The following is a 19907-nucleotide window of genomic DNA, read 5'->3' on the forward strand; positions in this document are numbered from 1 at the left end:
CATGCTGTTAGTCCAGCATGACTTCTGCCGCGTTCAAAACAACCGGAAGCTCGGAACTGGGAAATCTCAGACTTCAGTGAGTTCAAGACAACTGGGAACTCTGGGAAAAAATGAGCTGAGATTGGGGAAATACGTTTTGAACAGTCATCCAACTCGAAATTCAAAGTCGGGAACTCTGGCCTCTTTCTAGAGCTCCGACCTGAAGATAACTGACATCATGATTCAACCTTGTTTTTTCAGACGCTATATGGCATATATTATTATTAATTCCCAAAAGCATCTTAAGGCTAAGTTCATTGTTAGAACCTTCATAGGACCATTGTTAAATCTCCAAACTGTTTCCCAAAACCATTGTTACTAAAGTTGCGCTTCAAAAGACTTGTTATTTACCTACTTCATAGGACCATTGTTAAATCTCCAAACTGTTTCCCAAAACCATTGTTACTAAAGTTGCGCTTCAAAAGACTTGTTATTTACCTACTGCCTCAGACCACTCGTAAAACAGCTAAAGGCTAGTACGAGCTTCACTCCATTCCGTTGATCTACGTGCCTGCGTGCACGTGGGTGGAGGGGGATTTTTGGAATAGCGGACAACTTTTGGTAACATGATATTTTATAACTAACCCAAGATAGACTACAGCCTGTCGTTTCCAATGGGAGCAAATGCATCGTAGTGGGCAGAACAAGCAAGGAGGTGGGCAGAGCCAAGCACGAGCTAGCGAGAACTTATTGGCGCGTTCTAGCATGAAGTGGTGGTGAGTGGAAATCCCAACCGGATGCTACAGATGTATACATCTGGTGAAACATCTGGCTCATTGTTCTATCTGTGCTAGTAGCTAGCTGGCAGCCTGGCTAGCTGGTTTAAGCCTGGATATAAACAACTAGCTAGCCGTTTTAGCTTCCCACATCTCCATGTGAAATAATAATACAAGAAATGCCCTGTCAAATATTCTTATACTTACCCGTGTAACATAAACATTATCCCTGTTTGATATGCTGCTTGTGTATTCGTTCCCATATCAGCAAAAAAAAATAGAACATCATCATGTTTTGGTAAAAAAGCACTTGGCTAGTTAGTTGTCTATTGCAGGTTATACCATTTCACAACAGCCTGTAATCATTAGTTATTACTTCTAAACAAAATAGCTTTTTGGGTGGATTCTTGTTGTTTGGTTTGCTGTTTGAACAGTCGCTGAGATTATATTTGGTTATCAATGCAAAATAAGCTACTTTGATGATTGGCCTATATAGCCTTTAGATCAGATCAAGGACCAAGCGACAACACTGCTCACCAGTGTTGCCAGATTCAGCTAACATTTCTAGCCCAATGACCTCTGAAAACCTGCCCACCAGGCCTAAAAACTAGTAAAAAAAAAAGGTTTTGCAGAAAGAGAGGAGTTGCCACATTAAAGGAGTTGCCACAAAATTCGATTTTACATCAAAATAATAATTCTTGCAAGTTTAAGAATATGTCCAAGAGAATAGATAAATCACCCTTATTAAACTCTTCAGATAATTTTCCATCAATGGATGTCGATTTACCTTGTTTTGACTGCTATCATTAAACAAGAAGGCCCTAGGAGGTGTGGTATATGGCCAATATACTATGGCTAAGGGCTGTTCTTTGGACATCGCCCTTAGCCGTGATATATTGGCCATATACCATAAACTCCTGAGGAGCCTTATTGCTATTATAAACTGGTTAACAATGTAATTAGAATAGTAAAAAATGTACTTTCTTTGTCATTCCTATGGTATACCATGGCTTTCAACCAATCAGCATTCAGGGCTCAAACAACTCAGTTTATAATTGTAAATACATCCTGTACATAAATCCAACAGAAGAGTTTGAGTAATGAAAGTTGGACAGAGGATCTCAATTTCTGTGCAAGAAACACTTGGACAATCTTCGAAAAACAAATGTTATGCTATTTTCTGGTAATTGTACCTTCCTAATGTGCCAGATGTTAAGACTAAAAACCGTTACAAACGGCCTGTTTGTGAAATGTACTTGTTATTTCAATAGGCATAGGCTACTGACTAAAATCTGGGTTTATATTTGCAATTCAACTTTTCCATGGTTTGCTGAGCTAGATGCAGGCAGCCTATGTCGTGGAATTATTCAGTCAATGTTCATTCTCAAATACCGGAGCATGTGCGTTCAAATAGACTTTTATTACAATAGCAAAAGCCGAGCTGATTCATGAAGCAACTCCCTTTCCAATCTTGCCACAGACTTCTTATACATTTGTCCTCCTTACGTCATACTCATAGTAACTCCTCTTAATGGCTCATCCCCTCTGGCATTTAGCCACCGTTATCTTATTGCCCTGCACTAAGTTTAGTTTGGTTTCATATTAGGGCATGGAACCCGTAGAGCCGCATAAATAGTTCATGCATGTAGGACCATAGTAACAGACCTTGGTTCTCAATGGAAATAACCATACATGTCATCCTGCTAACTCCTCTGAAAGGGACACCCGTGTTCTGGAAAAGATCCAAGAGGTGTAACCATAGCAACAGTATATAGTTGGCCATAACACAGTTACAGGAATAACCAGTCTTGTCTACACCCCAGACAGGTGCATGTCTAATGGTGTCTAATGACCCAGAGCACATGGCTCCTGAAATAAATAATTGCCATATATGTACTCACAATACCTATAGCTCCTGAAAGGCCAACATCTAATTTCAGAGAAAAGTCCAAAATGAAACTGACATTAAATGTGGAGAATGATACATTCGCGATAGAGCTGTGACCATGATCACAATTGATAACTTCCAATTTAATTAACTAAACATGGCCATTAACAATTGCATAATAACACAAGGCTACAACAGCAAACTGAGTTATAGGCTGTTTATTTAATCTGTTTGCCAGCTCCAGGTAGACTACACAAGTGGCACAAATGTATTAACAATGGCTCCAGTGATATCTCATTTCAACATATTTATTGTACTGTATCAAATGGTAGGCTACAGTAGTCTACAATGGCATAGAAATTAATAGCCTACTTGATGGCCAACAGATGCAAATGTATCATTCTCCACATTTAATGTAATTTTCATTGTGGATTTTTTCCCATAACAGAAGCACTCGATAACTTCTACTTCAAATTTCCTCTTGCGCATCGCCCAGACCCTCGAATTGAGCGTGAGTAAAACCCTTCGCTGGATTTGGTTATCCATAAGAAAAGTTGACATTTGAATGCAGTTTACTTTAAACCACATCTGAGCGAATTTATCTAAAGGGCTCTAGTGCTCCTAAAGTACTTTTCCAAGGCTTTGTCGCCGTTATATCAGTTCTAGTGCGTTAATAGCCTATCTTCAAGTGGCAGAAAGTCACGATGTGCCCGTGTGCTGCTCTGTTTCCTTGACTCAGCTGCCTCTGCTGCAGCACTCTCAACCAGTGCCCTCAACGCACACACACCTCTCCTGCCCTCCCCACCATTCATTCACTCACTCACTCAGTAACAACCTGCTAGTCAGCAGCAGCAGGTTACAGTTATATATATATATATACAGTACCAGTCAAACCTTTGGACACACCTATTCATTCAAGGGGTTTTCTTTCTTTCTTTTTCACAATTGTCTACACTGTAGAATAATAGTGAAGACATCAAAACTATGAAATAACACATATGGAATCATGTAGTAACAAAAAAGTGCTAAACAAATCAAAATATATTTTATATTTGAGATTCTTCAAAGTAGCCACCCTTTACCTTGATGACAACTTTGCACACGCTTGGCATTCTCTCAACCAGCTTCATGAGTTAGTCACCTGGAATGCATTTAAATTAACAGGTGTGTCTTGTTATTTGTTATTCAAGTTATTTTGTGGAATTTCTTTCCTTCTTAACCTTTTCACTCATGTGTTCCAAATATATCTAACCGTTGCCCCTGCGTGAGTTTTTTTAATGCGCGTGATGTCAGAATGTGTCTCACTGTTCCAAAATGTGATTGTTACGCAACAGGACAGTTACCCGCGCTGCCCTCAAACCAAGGCACGATGCCTGCTAATTATCAATGGCCTATGTTTCAACTTGTCAATTTCAAATGATTTTCTAACAAGTTTTATTTTCTAACAACAGTTTGAATTGTGTGTTCCACCTCCTTGTTAATTTGCATAAGAAGTAGCCCATTTCACTCTTGCGGACAATTTATGTTTGAGACTTTACTGGGAGGACAAACTTCTCTCTTCAACATGAGCCAAAGCACTTCCCGAGTGTTTCCCCAGATGAAGGATGAAGACATTGCGCATCTCTAGTCAGAACAGGCCTTGCACAAACGTTTTCCCCCAGCACATGTTCTGGCTGGTGCCCGCATTGCCTTCATAGATATTTGTCTTACAAATTGGACTTTGGACATGTGTGCGTTCCTATCAAAGTAAGTGGCTTATTTTCTGTATATCGTGTTGTTGTTTCTGCTGTAGCACACCGTATGTATGTATGGATCATAATGTATTTACTGTTTTATTAACATGTTTTCAAGTACTGGTGACAAAACATGCATTCCGATTCTTGCATAGATTGTAATGGACACATATGATGTGTGTAAAATACTTGAATGTTGTACTGATTATGATGAGCTAATGCTAGGCTATTTGCTGGCCTTGTGTGGCGCCATGTTTGGTGACATCATACAATGCATTCTGTTTGTCACGTTAGCGTCTATCAGACCAAAGATGTTATAACAAGGGATAGTTCATGCGACTGACTTATGGTGCATTTAAGACAACTGTGAACTCGGAAGAATACTAGGTAAAATCAGGACGTCAATTATCTTCAGGTCGGAAAGTCAGAGCTCTAAAAAGAGGCCCGAGTTCCCGAGTTGGAATCCCGAATTGGATGACCGTCCAAAACGTTATATATTTTTTTTAAATACAGAGTTCCCACTTGTCTTGAATGCGGCATCAGATTGTAACTTTGGTACCTCAGGGTTGCCAGCTCATACCCCACTTTCCAGGGGGTTTATTTTTATTTAGCATCTCTTGTGATTTATTGATATATCCCCCATCATAGTAGTACTTCCTGCGTCATGTCCCCCCACGATACCTTCCCACATTTCTACCCCCCACGGACTTGAAAACCCCCAGTGGGGGAATTATTGTAATCAAAAGAAGAGACTTTTAGATTTCTTCAAAACAATCAAACTTTATTATTTAATTACTGCAGTAATGTCGCTGGTCGGTAATCACCCCTGGAGGTGATTACTGAGAACTCAACGAGCTGATTTGAGCCACAGCATTTTATAGCAAAGTCCATCCTCCTTCAGTCTACATGACACACAACATATGTATGGAATGGGTCACAATGTTAAGATTTGTATGAAAGATACTTATAATTCACAGCAGACAGTATCTGCTGTAAAAACATGAGAACTCATTGTGTAGAGACCAGTGTCTGGCCCCCCCAACTCCATACTGGAGCCATGTCTCCCTGGTACCGTATAGAACAGAATCATTAACTCATGCTCTGGAATGCGGTATCCCCAAAGACATGGTAAATCTTCCAGAGGCCCATCCTCAGTAGAACACACACAGATGAGCATTCTAACAACCCTGTATTCTGTTTGCTTAAAACAACCATTTGATCCAATAACAGCATTATAACATAACCTTCTAATTTCCACCATACCCCAACAAATGAAATGATACCCCCCACCAACCCCCCTAAAATGGTTTCATCCATGTTTAGCTTTTGCGCTACGGTTAGGCTAGGCAGTAAGCTTGTATTTGATGTGATGTGATTTGTGATTTGTCAAAAACGGTAAATGACTTGTCAAGTCATGTGCTCCGGTTCTTGTATACTGTCACGCCCTGGCCGTAGAGATCCTTTTTATGTCTCTATTTTGGTTTGGTCAGGGCGTGAGTTTGGGTGGGCATTCTATGTCTGGTGTTCTATGTTGTCCTTGTTTTGTATTTCTATGTGTTTGACCTGGTATGGTTCCCAATCAGAGGCAGCTGTCTATCGTTGTCTCTGATTGAGAATCATACTTAGGTAGCCTGTTCCCACCTGTGTTTGTGGGTGGTTATTTTCTGTTTTGTGTGTTCACCTTACAGGACTGTTCGTTTGTCGTTTTATTGTTTCGTAAAATGTTTCGTATTTTATTAAAACTAATATGAGCACTTACCACGCGGCACGTTGGTCCTCTTCTCCTTCTCCCGACGACAGCCGTTACATATACACTGTAACAAGTACAGTTGATGTCGGAAGTTTACATACACCTTAGCCAAATACATTTAAACTCAGTTTTTCACAATTCCTGTTATTTAATCCAAGTATGAATTCCCTGTCTTAGGTCAGTTAGGATCACCACTTTATTTTAAGAATGTGAAATGTCAGAATAATAGTAGAGAGAATGATTTATTTCAGCTTTTATTTCTTTCATCACATTCCCAGTGGGACAGAAGTTTACATACACTCAATTAGCCTTCCACAAGCTTCCCACAATAATTTGGGTGAATTTTGGCACATTCATGCTGACAGAGCTGGTGTAACGGAGTCAGGTTTGTAGGCCTACTTGCTCGCACACGCTTTTTCAGTTCTGCCCACAAATTTTCTATGGGATTGAGGTCAGGGTTTTGGAATGTCCACTCCAATACCTTGACTTTGTTGTCCTTAAGCCATTTTGCCACAACTTTGGAAGTATGCTTGGGGTCATTGTCAATTAGGAAGACCCATTTGTGACCAAGCTTTAACTTCCTGACTGATGTCTTGAGATGTTGGTTCAATATATCCACATAATTTTCCTACCTCATGATGCCATCTATTTTGTGAAGTGCACCAGTCCCTCCTGCAGCAAAGCACCCCCACATGATGCTGCCACCCCCGTGCTTCATGGTTGGGATGGTGTTCTTCAGCCTGCAAGCCTCCCCCTTTTTCTTCCAAACATAACGATAGTCATTATGGCCAAACAGTTCTATTTTTGTTTCATCAGACCAGAGGACATTTCTCCAAAAAGTACAATCTTTGTCCCCATGTGCAATTGCAAACCATAGTCTGTATTTTTATGGAGGTTTTGGAGCAGTGGCGTCTCCTTGCTGAGCGGCCTTTCAGGTTATGTCGATATAGGACTCGTTTAACTGTGGATATAGACACTTTTGTACCTGTTTCCTCCAGCATCTTCACAAGGTCCTTTGCTGTTGTTCTAGGAATGATTTGCATTTTTCGCACCAATGTAAGTTAATCTCCAGGAAACAGAACGTGTCTCCTTCCTGAGTGGTATAATGGCGGCATGGTCCCATGGTGTTTATACTTGCGTCTATTGTTTGTACAGATGAATGTGGTACCTTCAGGCATTTGGAAATTGCTCACAAGGATGAACCAGACTTGTGGAGGTGTACAATTGTTTTCTGAGATCTTGGCTGATTTCTTTTGATTTTCCCATGATGTCAAGCAAAGTGGCACTGAGTTTGAAGGTAGGCCTTGAAATACATCCACAGGTACACCTCCAATTGACTCAAATGATGTCAATTAGCCTATCAGAAACTTCTAAAGCCATGATGTAATTTTCTGGAATTTTTCAAGCTGTTTAAAGGCACAGTCAACTTAGTGTATGTAAACCTCTGACCCACTGGAATTGTGATACAGTGAATTGTAAGTGAAATAATCTGTCTGTAAACAATTGTTGGAAAAATTACTTGTGTCATGCACAAAGTAGATGTCCTAACCGACTTGCCAAAACTATAGTTTGTTAACATGAAATTTGAGGAGTGGTTGAAAAACAGGTTTTAATGACTCCAACCTAAGTGTCTGTAAACTTCCGACTTCAACTGTAGAATCAATATGTTTATCTGTCTCTCTGTGACCGCTGATTACTTCACCACAAAGTTGACTACAAATACTACAATGTCTTTGCAATTGTTACGAACAATCAAAGGATAGAAATATGCTTTAAATGAAAACCGAGAAGACTCCATTAGATGCACTATGCAGAAATCGCTCCACCATTTCCTGTTTGCTAAAATTCTAACAGTTTGCCTAATTTCAGTTTATGTGACAAAAGAAGCAAGTATAGTGTAGAGAATCATTGTACCATCTAAACCGCTGTGAAATAGATATATTATAGGGCAAGTATCAGAATAAGTCGCCTCAATATTTGCAACCATTGGTTGATCTGTCGTTACTATTGTGGAATAATCATGTGAAAGTAAGATTTGAATGGAGAAATCATGATCCGAGAACAAGTGCTGCTTTTCTTTCGATCCTATCAGTATCGACACAGGCATCAAAGACACACTTAGCAAATGTTCTGTGCTATGGTGGTAGCTGGGTCAGTCGTACAATGCGGTGGCAGTTTTTGTCAGTGGATGTAGGAGTTTTTGCCCCCAGGTGTTATTTATCAACTTCCACAAGAACTATAAGCCATAATATAATACAATTTAAAAAATCTTTCTTCATGTTTTTGGTCCGTATGTCCCACTCATACATTTCCACCCTAAATTAATAGAGATTTTTTTTGTTGTTGAAATCTTTAAAATGCTGCTGCCCTGCATATTTGTAGGTAAGTGAAACTTACCTGACAATGATGCATAAAAAAAGTAGATTAAGTTGTACGTTACATTTTCTTTTCATTGACTTATCTTAATGGTCTTTTGTTGTTTGCAGGTGCACTATCCTTCTGACCCTATGCAGCCAGGTCCCATGTACTTTTGAACTGCAGAGATCAAAACAAGAACAAGCACAAGCTCCACCACAGTCTGGACCATCACTTCCTGATCACAGGCCACACCAAGTTCGCCCCCGACTGGTGCTTCAGCCTCATCAAGCAGCGCTTCAGAAAGACCGGAGTGAACACTTTGTCTGAGATTGCTGGTGCTGTGAAAGACAGCACTGTGACAGGGGTCAACATCCCACAGCTGGTTGGACTGGAGGATGGTACGATGCTGGTGGAAAGCTATGGTTGGCAACAACACCTGACTCCGTACTTCAGGCCGCTGCCACAGTTCAAGCAGTACCAGCACTTCAGGTGAATATCATTTTCATTGCATTGTATGAGGTTATTATTCTTATATACATTTGGGAGTTCAGTTGATGTTGTGCAAGGTTTTAATGTCTTCAATTTTTCTTGTTACTTCCTGTTTTACAGCTTCGATGCTCTGGAGACTGGTGTTGTTGTCACCAAGGAGCGTTCAAACTCAGTCGGGACCAGGTTTCAGCTGCTGCACAACGCTGACATCCTTCCTCCCATAGATGGTCTGCCTGTAGAAGCACCACCTGGACTGGACACAGCTAGACAAACTTATCTCTTTGAGAAGATCAGGGAGTTTTGTGACGAAGAGGCTATGGACATCACATGCCCTGCACCAAAAGTCAAAGGCAGGACAGAAACAGGATCTCCCAATATAGATTCCCTTGTTCATGCGTTGTTCGGACAGACCAGTCATCAGCACTATCTGCAGTGCCTCTATTCAAATCACTCTCTCCTAATACGTTGCTGCTTCTATTTATTTTTTTATCCTGCTGCTCAGCCACTTTACCCCTGATTGTATGCATATAACTACCTCATCTATCACTGATATTGATATTGTTCTTGTACATACTGTATATTATTTTATTTATTTTGACAGTATCTATTTCTGATATTGGTTATATGCAAGTAACCATTTGGCTGTACCATTTACACCTTCTGTAGAGACCCATCCACTTGGCAAGATGTGGCTGGGGATTGGTTATAGAATTTCTTTCACATGACCCAACAATTTAGACAAGTGTGTCTGGGTAAGCGTCATTTAATATTTATAAAATATTTTTATCTGGACACTTTCTGTTTACCCTGAATTTGTCCTTATTGTAGGCTACTACTTTTACCACATTTAGTCTTAATCTTTACTACACTACTCACTGTTTCGCACATGACCTCACATGTGAATCCTTAAAGAGATGGGTGGGACTGGCTTAAGAGGGTGTGAACAATGCTGAATGGGTGTAGAGGAGAGCTCTCCAGTAGGTACCAAAACATTCAAAGGCCATTTTCTCAAAAGTGAGTTTACAAGTTATTTAGTTGATGATATTTCTGATAACATTAAAGCCTGATTATCAAGTTATTGATAGTGTTGAAGCTTGTGACATTCACGCGTTGCCGTTCTAGTACCAGTGTGTAGTTAACAGAGTATTCAACAATAGTTGAATCGGGTTGCCTTCAAAATAAAAGTACCACATTGAAACTGACCTAAACGGATAAAAATAGTGCTATCATTCCACAATTGGGTTAGATAATACTAAACAACTTTGGAATGTTATTATATAAATTCAACAAAAGACAAATCAGTTAATTTGATTTAAAAATATAAGTAAAACTCAGTTGAAACCGCACTGTGCATGTAGACTTCAGAATTGCATTGGGAGGCATACTTATTTGAACTGTACCGCATAACCTTTGGATTGGGACCCATGCAATGGGGTATCAGACTAGTGACACCCACAGAACATAACTCTGATTATGGGTAAAACATAGTCCGACTTGCGCCTACATGAAATTGACAAAAATCAACTGATCATGGAGTTTTCACTGCAGTCAGCTGCAAGTTTCTGCAGTCGCTCTTCAGCAACTTCATCCTGCATTGTGGGAGGCTCTATTGTCAACAAATCATTAGGGTGTTTTTGTTTGACCTACCCGAACATGACCAAAGACGTGACTGAAAGAGGAACCAACTTTGCACAATTCATGTATACAGTGGATATGTACAAATGCATGTGATATGAGGCGCTCTCTCACCGATTGATTGTACAATGTACACACATATATTTTCCGTTCGTGAATGTGTGATATGGGGGGTTTGAGACGTTCATTTAGACATGAAGAACACATTTTAACTTGCAAGTATTTTTTCTTTATATTGTTAGAAGTTTCAGTTTTGCACATGCCTACATAACAAAAATAATGTTTTGAATGTAATCTATATCCATTGACTAAATGTCCAGAGAAACTGCATGATCCTTGGAATATAAAAGTATATTAAAGAAAGACTCGAACATATCTAGCTATTGTTCATTGTTTTATTCAGACATTATAGTTTAGTTAGAGTCATGTATCATCAACATGCATTACAGTACATTTGACATGGCCATTCCTCTTCAAACATCTGTCATGTTCAGTTCCTGTGTTCTCAGTAGAGGTGCTGTGTCATCACTGCAGTGAAACGTTACTGGAAAAGATGAAAAATACATCATTGTTAATACTAGATTTTAAACAGAATTCAGTTTGGGTGTGATGACAGCATAGCTGTATTGCTGCTATAAGTAAAAGTACTCACTTTTGTGAGGATACAAGTCTAAGTGTGAGAATTTCTGTGCTTCTGTTTGCTTTGTTTGGGACCTTGTGAGGGCAATTTGATGTCTGTTTGTGGTTCTAGCAGCCCTGTCTGTCCCCTGTGATAAAAAGCACAGAGAGCAGAGTTGGCATGGCATAGGAGACTTCTTCTCCATCATGCCATGTTACACACAAGGTTGGGGAGTTAGTTACATGTAACTGATTACAAAAAAAAGAACTCGAATACAGTACCAGCAAAAATATTGTAATCAGATTACTTTTAAATTCAGAAAGGGTGTTTGTGAAAAAAATCTTTATGACATTGAAATCAGCATTAAAAAAAAAAAGAACAAGTTTAAGTTTGTTCCGCCTGAGTGAGCGTTTGATAGATCACGGAAAGAGAGCAGGAATAGGCTTTTGTAGGCTACAGTCCAAGCTACATTATGTATTCCAATGTGGTGCGAATGCTGTTGGCATCCAAAGATTAGCCTATACATCCACCTTGAATAAATGCTTGGAAGTAAGGACGACAGCAGTGGTGTACTCTGCAGGCGACAAAGATATCACTTGATATTTACACACAAGTGTGCTAAACATGAAGAACACTTACTCTTTCCATGACAGACTGACCAGGTGAACCCAAGTGAAAGCTAGGATCCCTTACTGATGTCACTTGTTAAATCCACTTCAATCAGTGTAGATGAAGGGTGAGGAAACAGGTTAAAGAAGGGTTTTGTGTATGTGTACCATCCAGAGGATGAATGTGCAAGACAAAGTATTTAAGTGCCTTTGAATGAGGTATGGTATTAGGTGCCAGGTGCACCGGTTTGTGTCAACAACTGCAACACTGCTGGGTTTTTCACACTGAACAGTTTCCTGTGTATCGACAATGGTCCACAACCCAAAGGACATCCAGCCAACTTGACACAACTGTGGGAAGCATTGGAGTCAACATGGGCCAGCATCCTTGTGGAATGCTTTCAACACCTTGTAGAGTCCATGACCTGACGATCTGAGGCTGGGGGTGCAACTCAATATTAGGAAGGTGTTCCTAATGTTTGGTTTACTCATATAGCGGAATGATGTGAATCATGCTGCTCTCTCATTTATTTGCGCCTAATGTATTGTGGTTGTTGTAGATGGCTGTTCACAAATGTCTAGGTGTATTTTAACCAAATAATGGTTTAAGCTGCCTATCAATCATTGTTTTTGCGACCAGTGGACAGCCAGTGAAAAACATGCTCTTGCAACCCCTGCATAGTGCGGATCCCAGCCTTTGGAATAAATGTTTGAGGGAGTTCCTCCCTTCTAAACTCCCTGTGGAGCTCTACGGACAATTTCTTCAATCAATTGAATTTACCACAGGTGGACTCTAATCAAGTTGTAGAAACATCTCAAGGATGATCAATGGAAACAAGATGCACCTGAGCTCAATTTCAAGTCTCATAGCAAAGGGTTTGAATACTTATGTACATAAGGTATTTCTTTTTTTTGCAAAACAATTTAAAAACCTGTTTTCGCTTTGTCATAATGAGGTAGTGTGTAAATTGATGAATAAAAAAAATATTTTCATCCATTTTAGAATAAGGCTGTAACGTAACAAAATATCGAAAAAGTGAAGCGGTCTGAATACTTTCCAAATGCATTGTATATTATATATTTATTTATTTGGAGAAAGCAGAGAAAAACCCAACCCAAAACCTCTTCCCGTGGCCATGTAAACAACTGCACATTTTCAAGATATCAGTGTCACCAACAAAAATGTAAACAATAGGCCTTTAGCAAATGTGACATATGGCATTCATTTTTTCGCACGCAAATAGCACTTTCGATAGTGCTCAAAACATACCCTTCAATGAGAGCAGCATTTCTTTTTCAAAGTAAAACAATGAGCCTAATCAGTCCTCCATGACAAAAAAATACATTAACAATAGAGTAGGCTAAGAAGTCCTTTGTTTTTGGGTTATGCTCAGGTAAAACAATTTGATTCATCTATATTTCCTATTCTTGAAGATCAGGGGGTATTTAATTAATAGGAATGAGTGGAAATCTGACTGGTTTCTCATGCAAATATATAACCTAATCGTATTATTATTTGTATTGAAATCTATGGGTTAGAAGCCTACATAACCCATAAAGTAAAATGCAACATAATTGTTGTGTTCTTCTATTGCCTCTTAAAGGGAAAGTAATCAGATTACTTTACTGAGTTTGGGTAATCCATAAATGACGTTGCTGATTACAATTTTGGTCAGGTAACTAGTAAAGGATTACATTTAGAAAGTAACCTAGACAACCCTGGTTACACAGACCTCATTTCCAAAAAACAATGGAAGATGTGTGTGTGTGTGTGGGGGCTACAGCTTCCTCACTCACATCTCCGGATGCACTGAGTCTCATTCTCAGCTCGGCATTCTCCCTCTGCAGGACTTTATTCTAAAAGAAAAAGGGCAGAAAAGTAGTTAGAAATATTAAATTGTGAATTACACCATACAATGCAAAACACAAGAACCCATAAACAGTTGACACAACCACAAAACTGTTATTAGTTTTAAACCAACTACAGTGGATTCGGAAAGTATTCAGACCCCTTGACTTTTTCCACATTTCGTTAAGTTACAGCCTTATTCTAAAATAGATTTAAAAAAAAAATTTTACTCATCAATGTACACACAATACCCCATTATGACAAAGCGAAAACAGCTTTTTAGAAATTTTGCAAATGTATAAAAAATACTTTATGTACATTGGTATTCAGACCCTTTGCTATGAGTCTCGAAATTGAGCTCAGGTGCATCCTGTTTCCATTGATCATCCTTGAGATGTTTCTACAACTTTACTGGAGTCCACCTGTAATAAATTAAATTGATTGGACATGATTTGGAAAGACACACACCTGTTTATATATGGTCCCACAGTTGACAGTGCATGTCAGAGCAAAAACCAAGCCATGAGGTCGAAGGAATTGTCCGTAAACCCCCGAGACAGGATTGTGTTGAGGCACAGAACTGGGGAAGGGTACCAAAACAATTCTGCAGCATTGAAGGTCCCCAAGAACACAGTGGCATCCATCATTCTTAAATGGAAGAAGTTTGGAACCACCTAGACTCTTCCTAGAGCTGGCCACCTGGCCAAACTGAGCAATTGGAGGAGAAGGGCCTTGGGCAGGGATGTGAACAAGAACCCAAAGGTCACTCTGACATAGCTCTAGAGTTCCTCTGTGAAGATGGGAGAACCTTCCAGAAGGACAACCATCTCTGCAGCACTCTACCAATCAGGCCTTTATGGTAGAGTGGCCAGATGGAAGCCACTCCTCAGTAAAAGACACATGACAGCCCACTTGGAGTTTGCCAAAAGGCACCTAAAGGACTATCACACCATGAGAAACAAGATTCTCTGGTCTGATGAAACCAAGATTGAACTCTTTGGCCTGAATGCCAAGTGTCATGTCTGGAGGAAACCTGGCACCATCCCAACCAGTTTTTGCTTTGTCATTATTGGGTAGTGTGTGTAAATTGATGAGGGAAAAAATGATTTCATCCATTTTGGAATAAAGTTGTAACAAACTGTGAAAAAAGTAAAGGGGTCTGAATACTTTCCAAACACACTGTAAATCACTTTAATCCAACCTTGTGCCTCAGTGCCTCCACAATCAGATCCCGTCCGCCTCCTCTGAGGCTTGCCTCTCTCTTTGTGGCTCGAAATGCATCTCCGATAATGGACACCAGCAGATGAGACTGAGGAGAGGAGCAAGAAAATAGAAAAGGTAGAGATTGGCAACTTAAAACCCTTAGATGTGTTTTTAGTGATGTACCCTAAAATCAAGATTGAATGATTGCACTGTACTCACAAATTTCTTGCTCTGGAACAGATAACAGTGGTACATGTCTGCAGCTGGGTGTTTGGCCACAAAGCCAAAGACTTTGGGTGTGGTCGGGATGACTGCACAGAAGGACACGGAGGAGAGGGGGCATGTGTACAGCATGAACTGGAAAAGACAAGAGGGGAGTGAGAATGCATGATAATAGGAGGAGAAAGAACGATTATTGGAAGAGGAAGGAGAGGAGTGTGCAGGTGTTGTGTAATGCAGCAGTATAGAAACCCATAAACATGTAAGGGGCCCATATATTTCTGTTAACCTTTTTAGATTTCATCATACTGAAGCAGTTCCCCCACATCTTCCGTTGGAGTTGGACCTTAGGCTCTCACCTTGGTTTTGTGCTCCAAAATGTCAATCCCGCTCATGGACAAAAACAAAGACACCTTGTTCTTCTTCTGCAGCTTTTCTGCTGACTCTTTGTCAGGCATCTAATGGAGGGCAAAGGACAGGGACTTGAGCAACCACTGATTTAGAGTATTTCAATCAATATGATCTTTAAAACAAAAAACTGTTCATTGAAACCATGTCAGTTACAAATGCTGATATGATTGAAATGTGTTTTATGTGCCTTGAAAATGTTGCATCTACCTACAAAGCCAACCAATAACACTTTGTAAAGTCATACTTCAAGGGCACACCTCGGCTACGTTCAGTAGTCAAACATTGTTGAAACTTGTAAACTCAGCAAAAAAAGAAACGTCCTCTCACTGTCAACTGCATTTATTTTCAGCAAGTATAATAACCTGTTTGGGATAGTGAACTGCCTCCTACTCTGTCCCAGATGCTAATATATGCATATTATTATTACTATTGGATAGAAAACACTCTGAAGTTTCTAAAACTGTTTGAATTATGTCTATGAGTATAACAGAACTCATATGGCAGGCAAACTTCCAAACAGGAAGTGAGAATTCTGAGAAGGGTCGATGTTAAAGTCATCGCCTATTCAATTCCCTGTAAGATATGGATCTGTTTGCACTTCCTACACCTTCCACTAGATGTCAACAGTCTGTAGAACGTGGAATGAAGCCGCTAGTGTGATGTGGGGCCGGATGGGAGGGGAATGAGTCAGTGGTCTGGCAGAATGCTAGTTCCTGGTCACGCACGCTAGTCATGATATGGCCATGTCTTCCATTACTTATACAGACATGAAGAAACGTTATTGGATATATATGATAACAACATCCCGAAGATTGATTCTCTACTTAATTTGACCAGTTTATTCGACCTGGAATATAACTTTTTGAAGTTTTCGTCCGAGTTCGCCTGGACCGGCGCCAGCGTTTGGACATGTGAACTAAAAGTGCTAGCAAAAGTAGCTAATTGGACACTAGTAATGGACATTATCGAACAAAACAACGATTTATTGTGGAACTAGGATTCCTGGCACTGCATTCTGATGAAAGATCATCAAAGGTAAGGGAATATTTATGATGTAATTTCGTATTTCTGTTGACTCCAACATGGCGGAGAAATGTTGTGTATTTCTGAGCGCCGTCTCAGATTATTGCATGGTATGCTTTTTCCTAAAGTTTTAAAAAATTCGGACACAGGGTTGCATTAATAACCAGTGTATCTCTAATTATATGTAAAACATCTATCTTTCATCAAAGTTTATGATGAGTATTTCTGTTATTTGACGTGGCTCTCTGTAATTACTCCGAATATTTTGGAGGCATTTCTGAACATGGCACTAATGTAAACCGAGATTTGTGGATATAAATATGCACATTATCGAACAAAACATAAATGTATTGTGTAACATGATGTCCTATGAGTGTCATCTGAAGAAGATTATCAAAGGTTAGTGATTCATTTTATCTCTTTCTGCTTTTGTGTGACTATCTTTGGCTGGGAAAAATGGCTGTGTGTTTTTTGGATTTGGGGGTGATCTAACATAAATATATGTTGTGTTTAAGCTGTAAAACATTTAAAAAAATCGGACACGATGGGTAGATTAACAAGATGTTTATCTTTCATTTGCTGTATTGGACTTGTTAATGTGCGAAAGTTACATATTTCTAAAAAATAGCTTTGAATTTTGCACGCTGCCTTTTCAGCGGAATGTTGTGGGTGTTCCGCTAGCGGAACTCCTGGGCTAGAAATTAACATGTGTAAATATTTGTATAAACATAAAATTCAACAACTGAGACATAAACTGAGCAAGTTCCACAGACATGTGACTAACAGAAATGGAATAATGTGTCCCTCAACAAAGGGATGGTCAAAATCAAAAGTAACAGTCAGTATCTGGTGTGGCCACCAGCTGCATTCAGAACTGCAGTGCAGGCCTCCCGGGTGGCGCAGTGGTCTAGGGCACTGCATCGCAGTGCTAACTGCGCCACCAGAGTCTCTGGGTTCGCGCCCAGGCTCTGTCGCAGCCGGCCGCGACCGGGAGGTCCGTGGGGCGACGCACAATTGGCATAGCGTCGTCCAGGGTAGGGAGGGTTTGGCCGGTAGGGATATCCTTGTCTCATCGCGCTCCAGCGACTCCTGTGGCGGGCCGGGCGCAGTGCGCGCCAACCAAGGGGGGCCAGGTACACGGTGTTTCCTCCGATACATTGGTGCGGCTGGCTTCCGGGTTGGAGGCGCACTGTGTTAAGAAGCAGTACGGCTGGTTGGGTTGTGCTTCGGAGGACGCATGGCTTTCGACCTTCGTCTCTCCCGAGCCCGTACGGGAGTTGTAGCGATGAGACAAGGTAGTAATTACTAGCGATTGGATACCACGAAAAATTGGGGAGAAAATGGGATAAAAATAAAAAAAAAATAAAATAAAAAGTACTGCAGTGCATCTCCGCCTCATGGACTGCACCAGATTTGCCAGTTCTTGCTGTGAGAAGTTACCCTCCTCTTCCACCAAGGCACCTGCAAGACATTTCTGGGGGGAATGGCCCTAGCCCTCACCCTCCGATCCAACAGGACCCAGACGTGCTCAATGGGGTTGAGATCCGGGCTCTTCGCGGGCCACGGCAGACCACTGACAATCCTGTCTTGCAGGAAATCACGCCACAGACCGAGCAGTATGACTGGTGGCATTGTCATGCTGGAGGGTCATGTCAGGATGAGCCTGTATTCCCTATAGCGCACAGCGTTGAGATTGCCTGCAATGACAACAAGCTCAGTCCGATGATGCTGTGACACACCGCCCCAGACCATGACGGACCCTCCACCTCCAAATCGATCCCTCTCCAGAGTACAGGCATCGGTGTAACGCTCATTCCTTCGACAATAAACGCGACTCCGACCATCACCCCTGGTGAGACAAAACCGCGACTTGTCAGTGAAAAGCACTTTTTTGCCAGTCCCGTCTGGTCCAGCGACAGTTGGTTTGTGCCCATAGGCGACGTTGTTGCCGGTGATGTTTGGTGTGGACCTGCCTTACAACAGGCCTACAAGCCCTCAGTCCAGCCTCTCTCAGCCTATTGCGGACAGTCTAAGCACTGATGGAGGGATTGTGCGTTCCTGGTGTAACTCGGGCAGTTGTTGCCATCCTGTACCTGTCCCGCAGGTGTTATGTTTGGATGTACCGATACTGTGCAGGTGTTGTTACACGTGGTCTGCCACTGCGAGGACGATCAGCTGTCTGTCCTATCTCCCTGTAGCGCTGTCTTAGGCGTCTCACAGTATGGAGATTGCAATTTTATTGCCCTGGCCACATCTACAGTCCTAATGCCTTCTTGAAGCATGCCTAAGGCACGTTCACGCAGATGAGCAGGGACCCTGGGCATCTTTCTTTTAGTGTTTTTCAGAGTCAGTAGAAAGGCCTCTTTAGTGTCCTAATTTTTCATAACTGTGACCTTAATTGCCTACCACCTGTAAGCTGTTAGTGTCTTAACGACCGTTCCACAGGTGCATGTTCATTATTTGTTCATGGTTTATTGAACAAGCATGGGAAACAGTGTTTAAACCCATTACAATTAAGATCTGTGAAGTTATTTGGATTTTTACAAATTGTCTTTGAAAGACAGGGTCCTGAAAAAGGGAAGTTTATATAGAAATGCTAGAAATAGAGCCAATGTGATTCCTTATTCTACATGTCAGAAAGGAATGATTGTTCTACGTAGCACATTTCTATCTGAACATTCCAAAACGTTGAGTCCTGCTGAACGCACCCATTGTCAACTAACATTAGGCAGAGAGAAATGGTTGGGACAGCTGTTATGGATGTTTACCTTCAGGCTCTGAAGAGCCTCATTCAGGATCTGCATGCCCTCAGAACGGACCACCGCAACACGCCCCAGAAACTTATGAAGATCAAGAGAGACCGTCACAGAGGACAATAACATTCACAAAATCTAATTGTCCCCCTAAGCCATAACAACAATATGGTCCCTAATATGTATTATATTAGGAAATATATTGATGAATATAACACTATTCATGCTGCCTTGACATTAGTGTGCACTTACTTTAACTGCGAAAGAGATCTCATTATCATCGTCAGAGATATCACTCATCTTTACACTGAAAAAAAATGTATCCGGCTATGACAGGGATGTGATCCTGGAAAAACAAACGATTCAAGTATAGTATTTCAGGATATTACACCACTAAATCAACTGGTTCTCATGATGCCTGGGTGTAAATTACATGTGTAAGGCCCCTTAACTCAATTTCAAAACTGTGGTAAATTTGTGGTCTTACCTTTTTTCAGTAACTATCCACACGGTTGTAGTTATACGACTTCAGATGGTGAGCTTGCTTTGGGTGTAAAGTCTAGCGGAGTTAATGACTAACCAAAATGAAATTCTTCCTTATTGCTCTTCATCGG

At 40.7% G+C, this 19907-nt stretch overlaps 1 protein-coding gene across 2 annotated transcripts; it reads right to left on the reverse strand.

Moving 5' to 3' along the window:
- Positions 1-10989: 10989 nt before the first annotated feature.
- Positions 10990-19873, reverse strand: LOC129860466 (PTB domain-containing engulfment adapter protein 1-like). Of its 2 annotated transcripts, XM_055930862.1 has the most exons (9): positions 19781-19873; positions 19546-19639; positions 19309-19380; positions 15466-15564; positions 15107-15244; positions 14886-14993; positions 13633-13692; positions 11261-11375; positions 10990-11152 (listed from the first exon to the last, which is right to left on the reverse strand). In XM_055930862.1, exons 2-9 carry the CDS (start codon positions 19591-19593, stop codon positions 11082-11084), a joined length of 711 nt encoding a protein of 236 aa, XP_055786837.1. In that variant the 5' UTR covers positions 19594-19639; positions 19781-19873; the 3' UTR covers positions 10990-11081. The 2 variants fall into 2 exon arrangements, with proteins under 2 accessions (XP_055786837.1, XP_055786839.1); XM_055930864.1 differs by lacking the exon at positions 11261-11375.
- Positions 19874-19907: the final 34 nt, after the last annotated feature.

Source organism: Salvelinus fontinalis, chromosome 8 (assembly GCF_029448725.1).
Source record: "Salvelinus fontinalis isolate EN_2023a chromosome 8, ASM2944872v1, whole genome shotgun sequence".
Taxonomy (NCBI): domain Eukaryota; kingdom Metazoa; phylum Chordata; class Actinopteri; order Salmoniformes; family Salmonidae; genus Salvelinus; species Salvelinus fontinalis.

What these genes read in the sequence shown, in the direction of transcription:
- LOC129860466 (XM_055930862.1), bottom strand. Translation starts at nt 19,593, where the DNA reads ATGAGTGATATCTCTGACGATGATAATGAGATCTCTTTCGCAGTTAAA. An exon ending in AGGCTCTTCAGAGCCTGAAG is followed by an intron (nt 15,565 to 19,308) that starts GTAAACATCCAT and finishes GCCCTCCATTAG; the next exon opens with ATGCCTGACAAAGAGTCAGC. An exon ending in GACTCAGTGCATCCGGAGAT is followed by an intron (nt 11,376 to 13,632) that starts GTGAGTGAGGAA and finishes TTTTTATCACAG; the next exon opens with GGGACAGACAGGGCTGCTAG.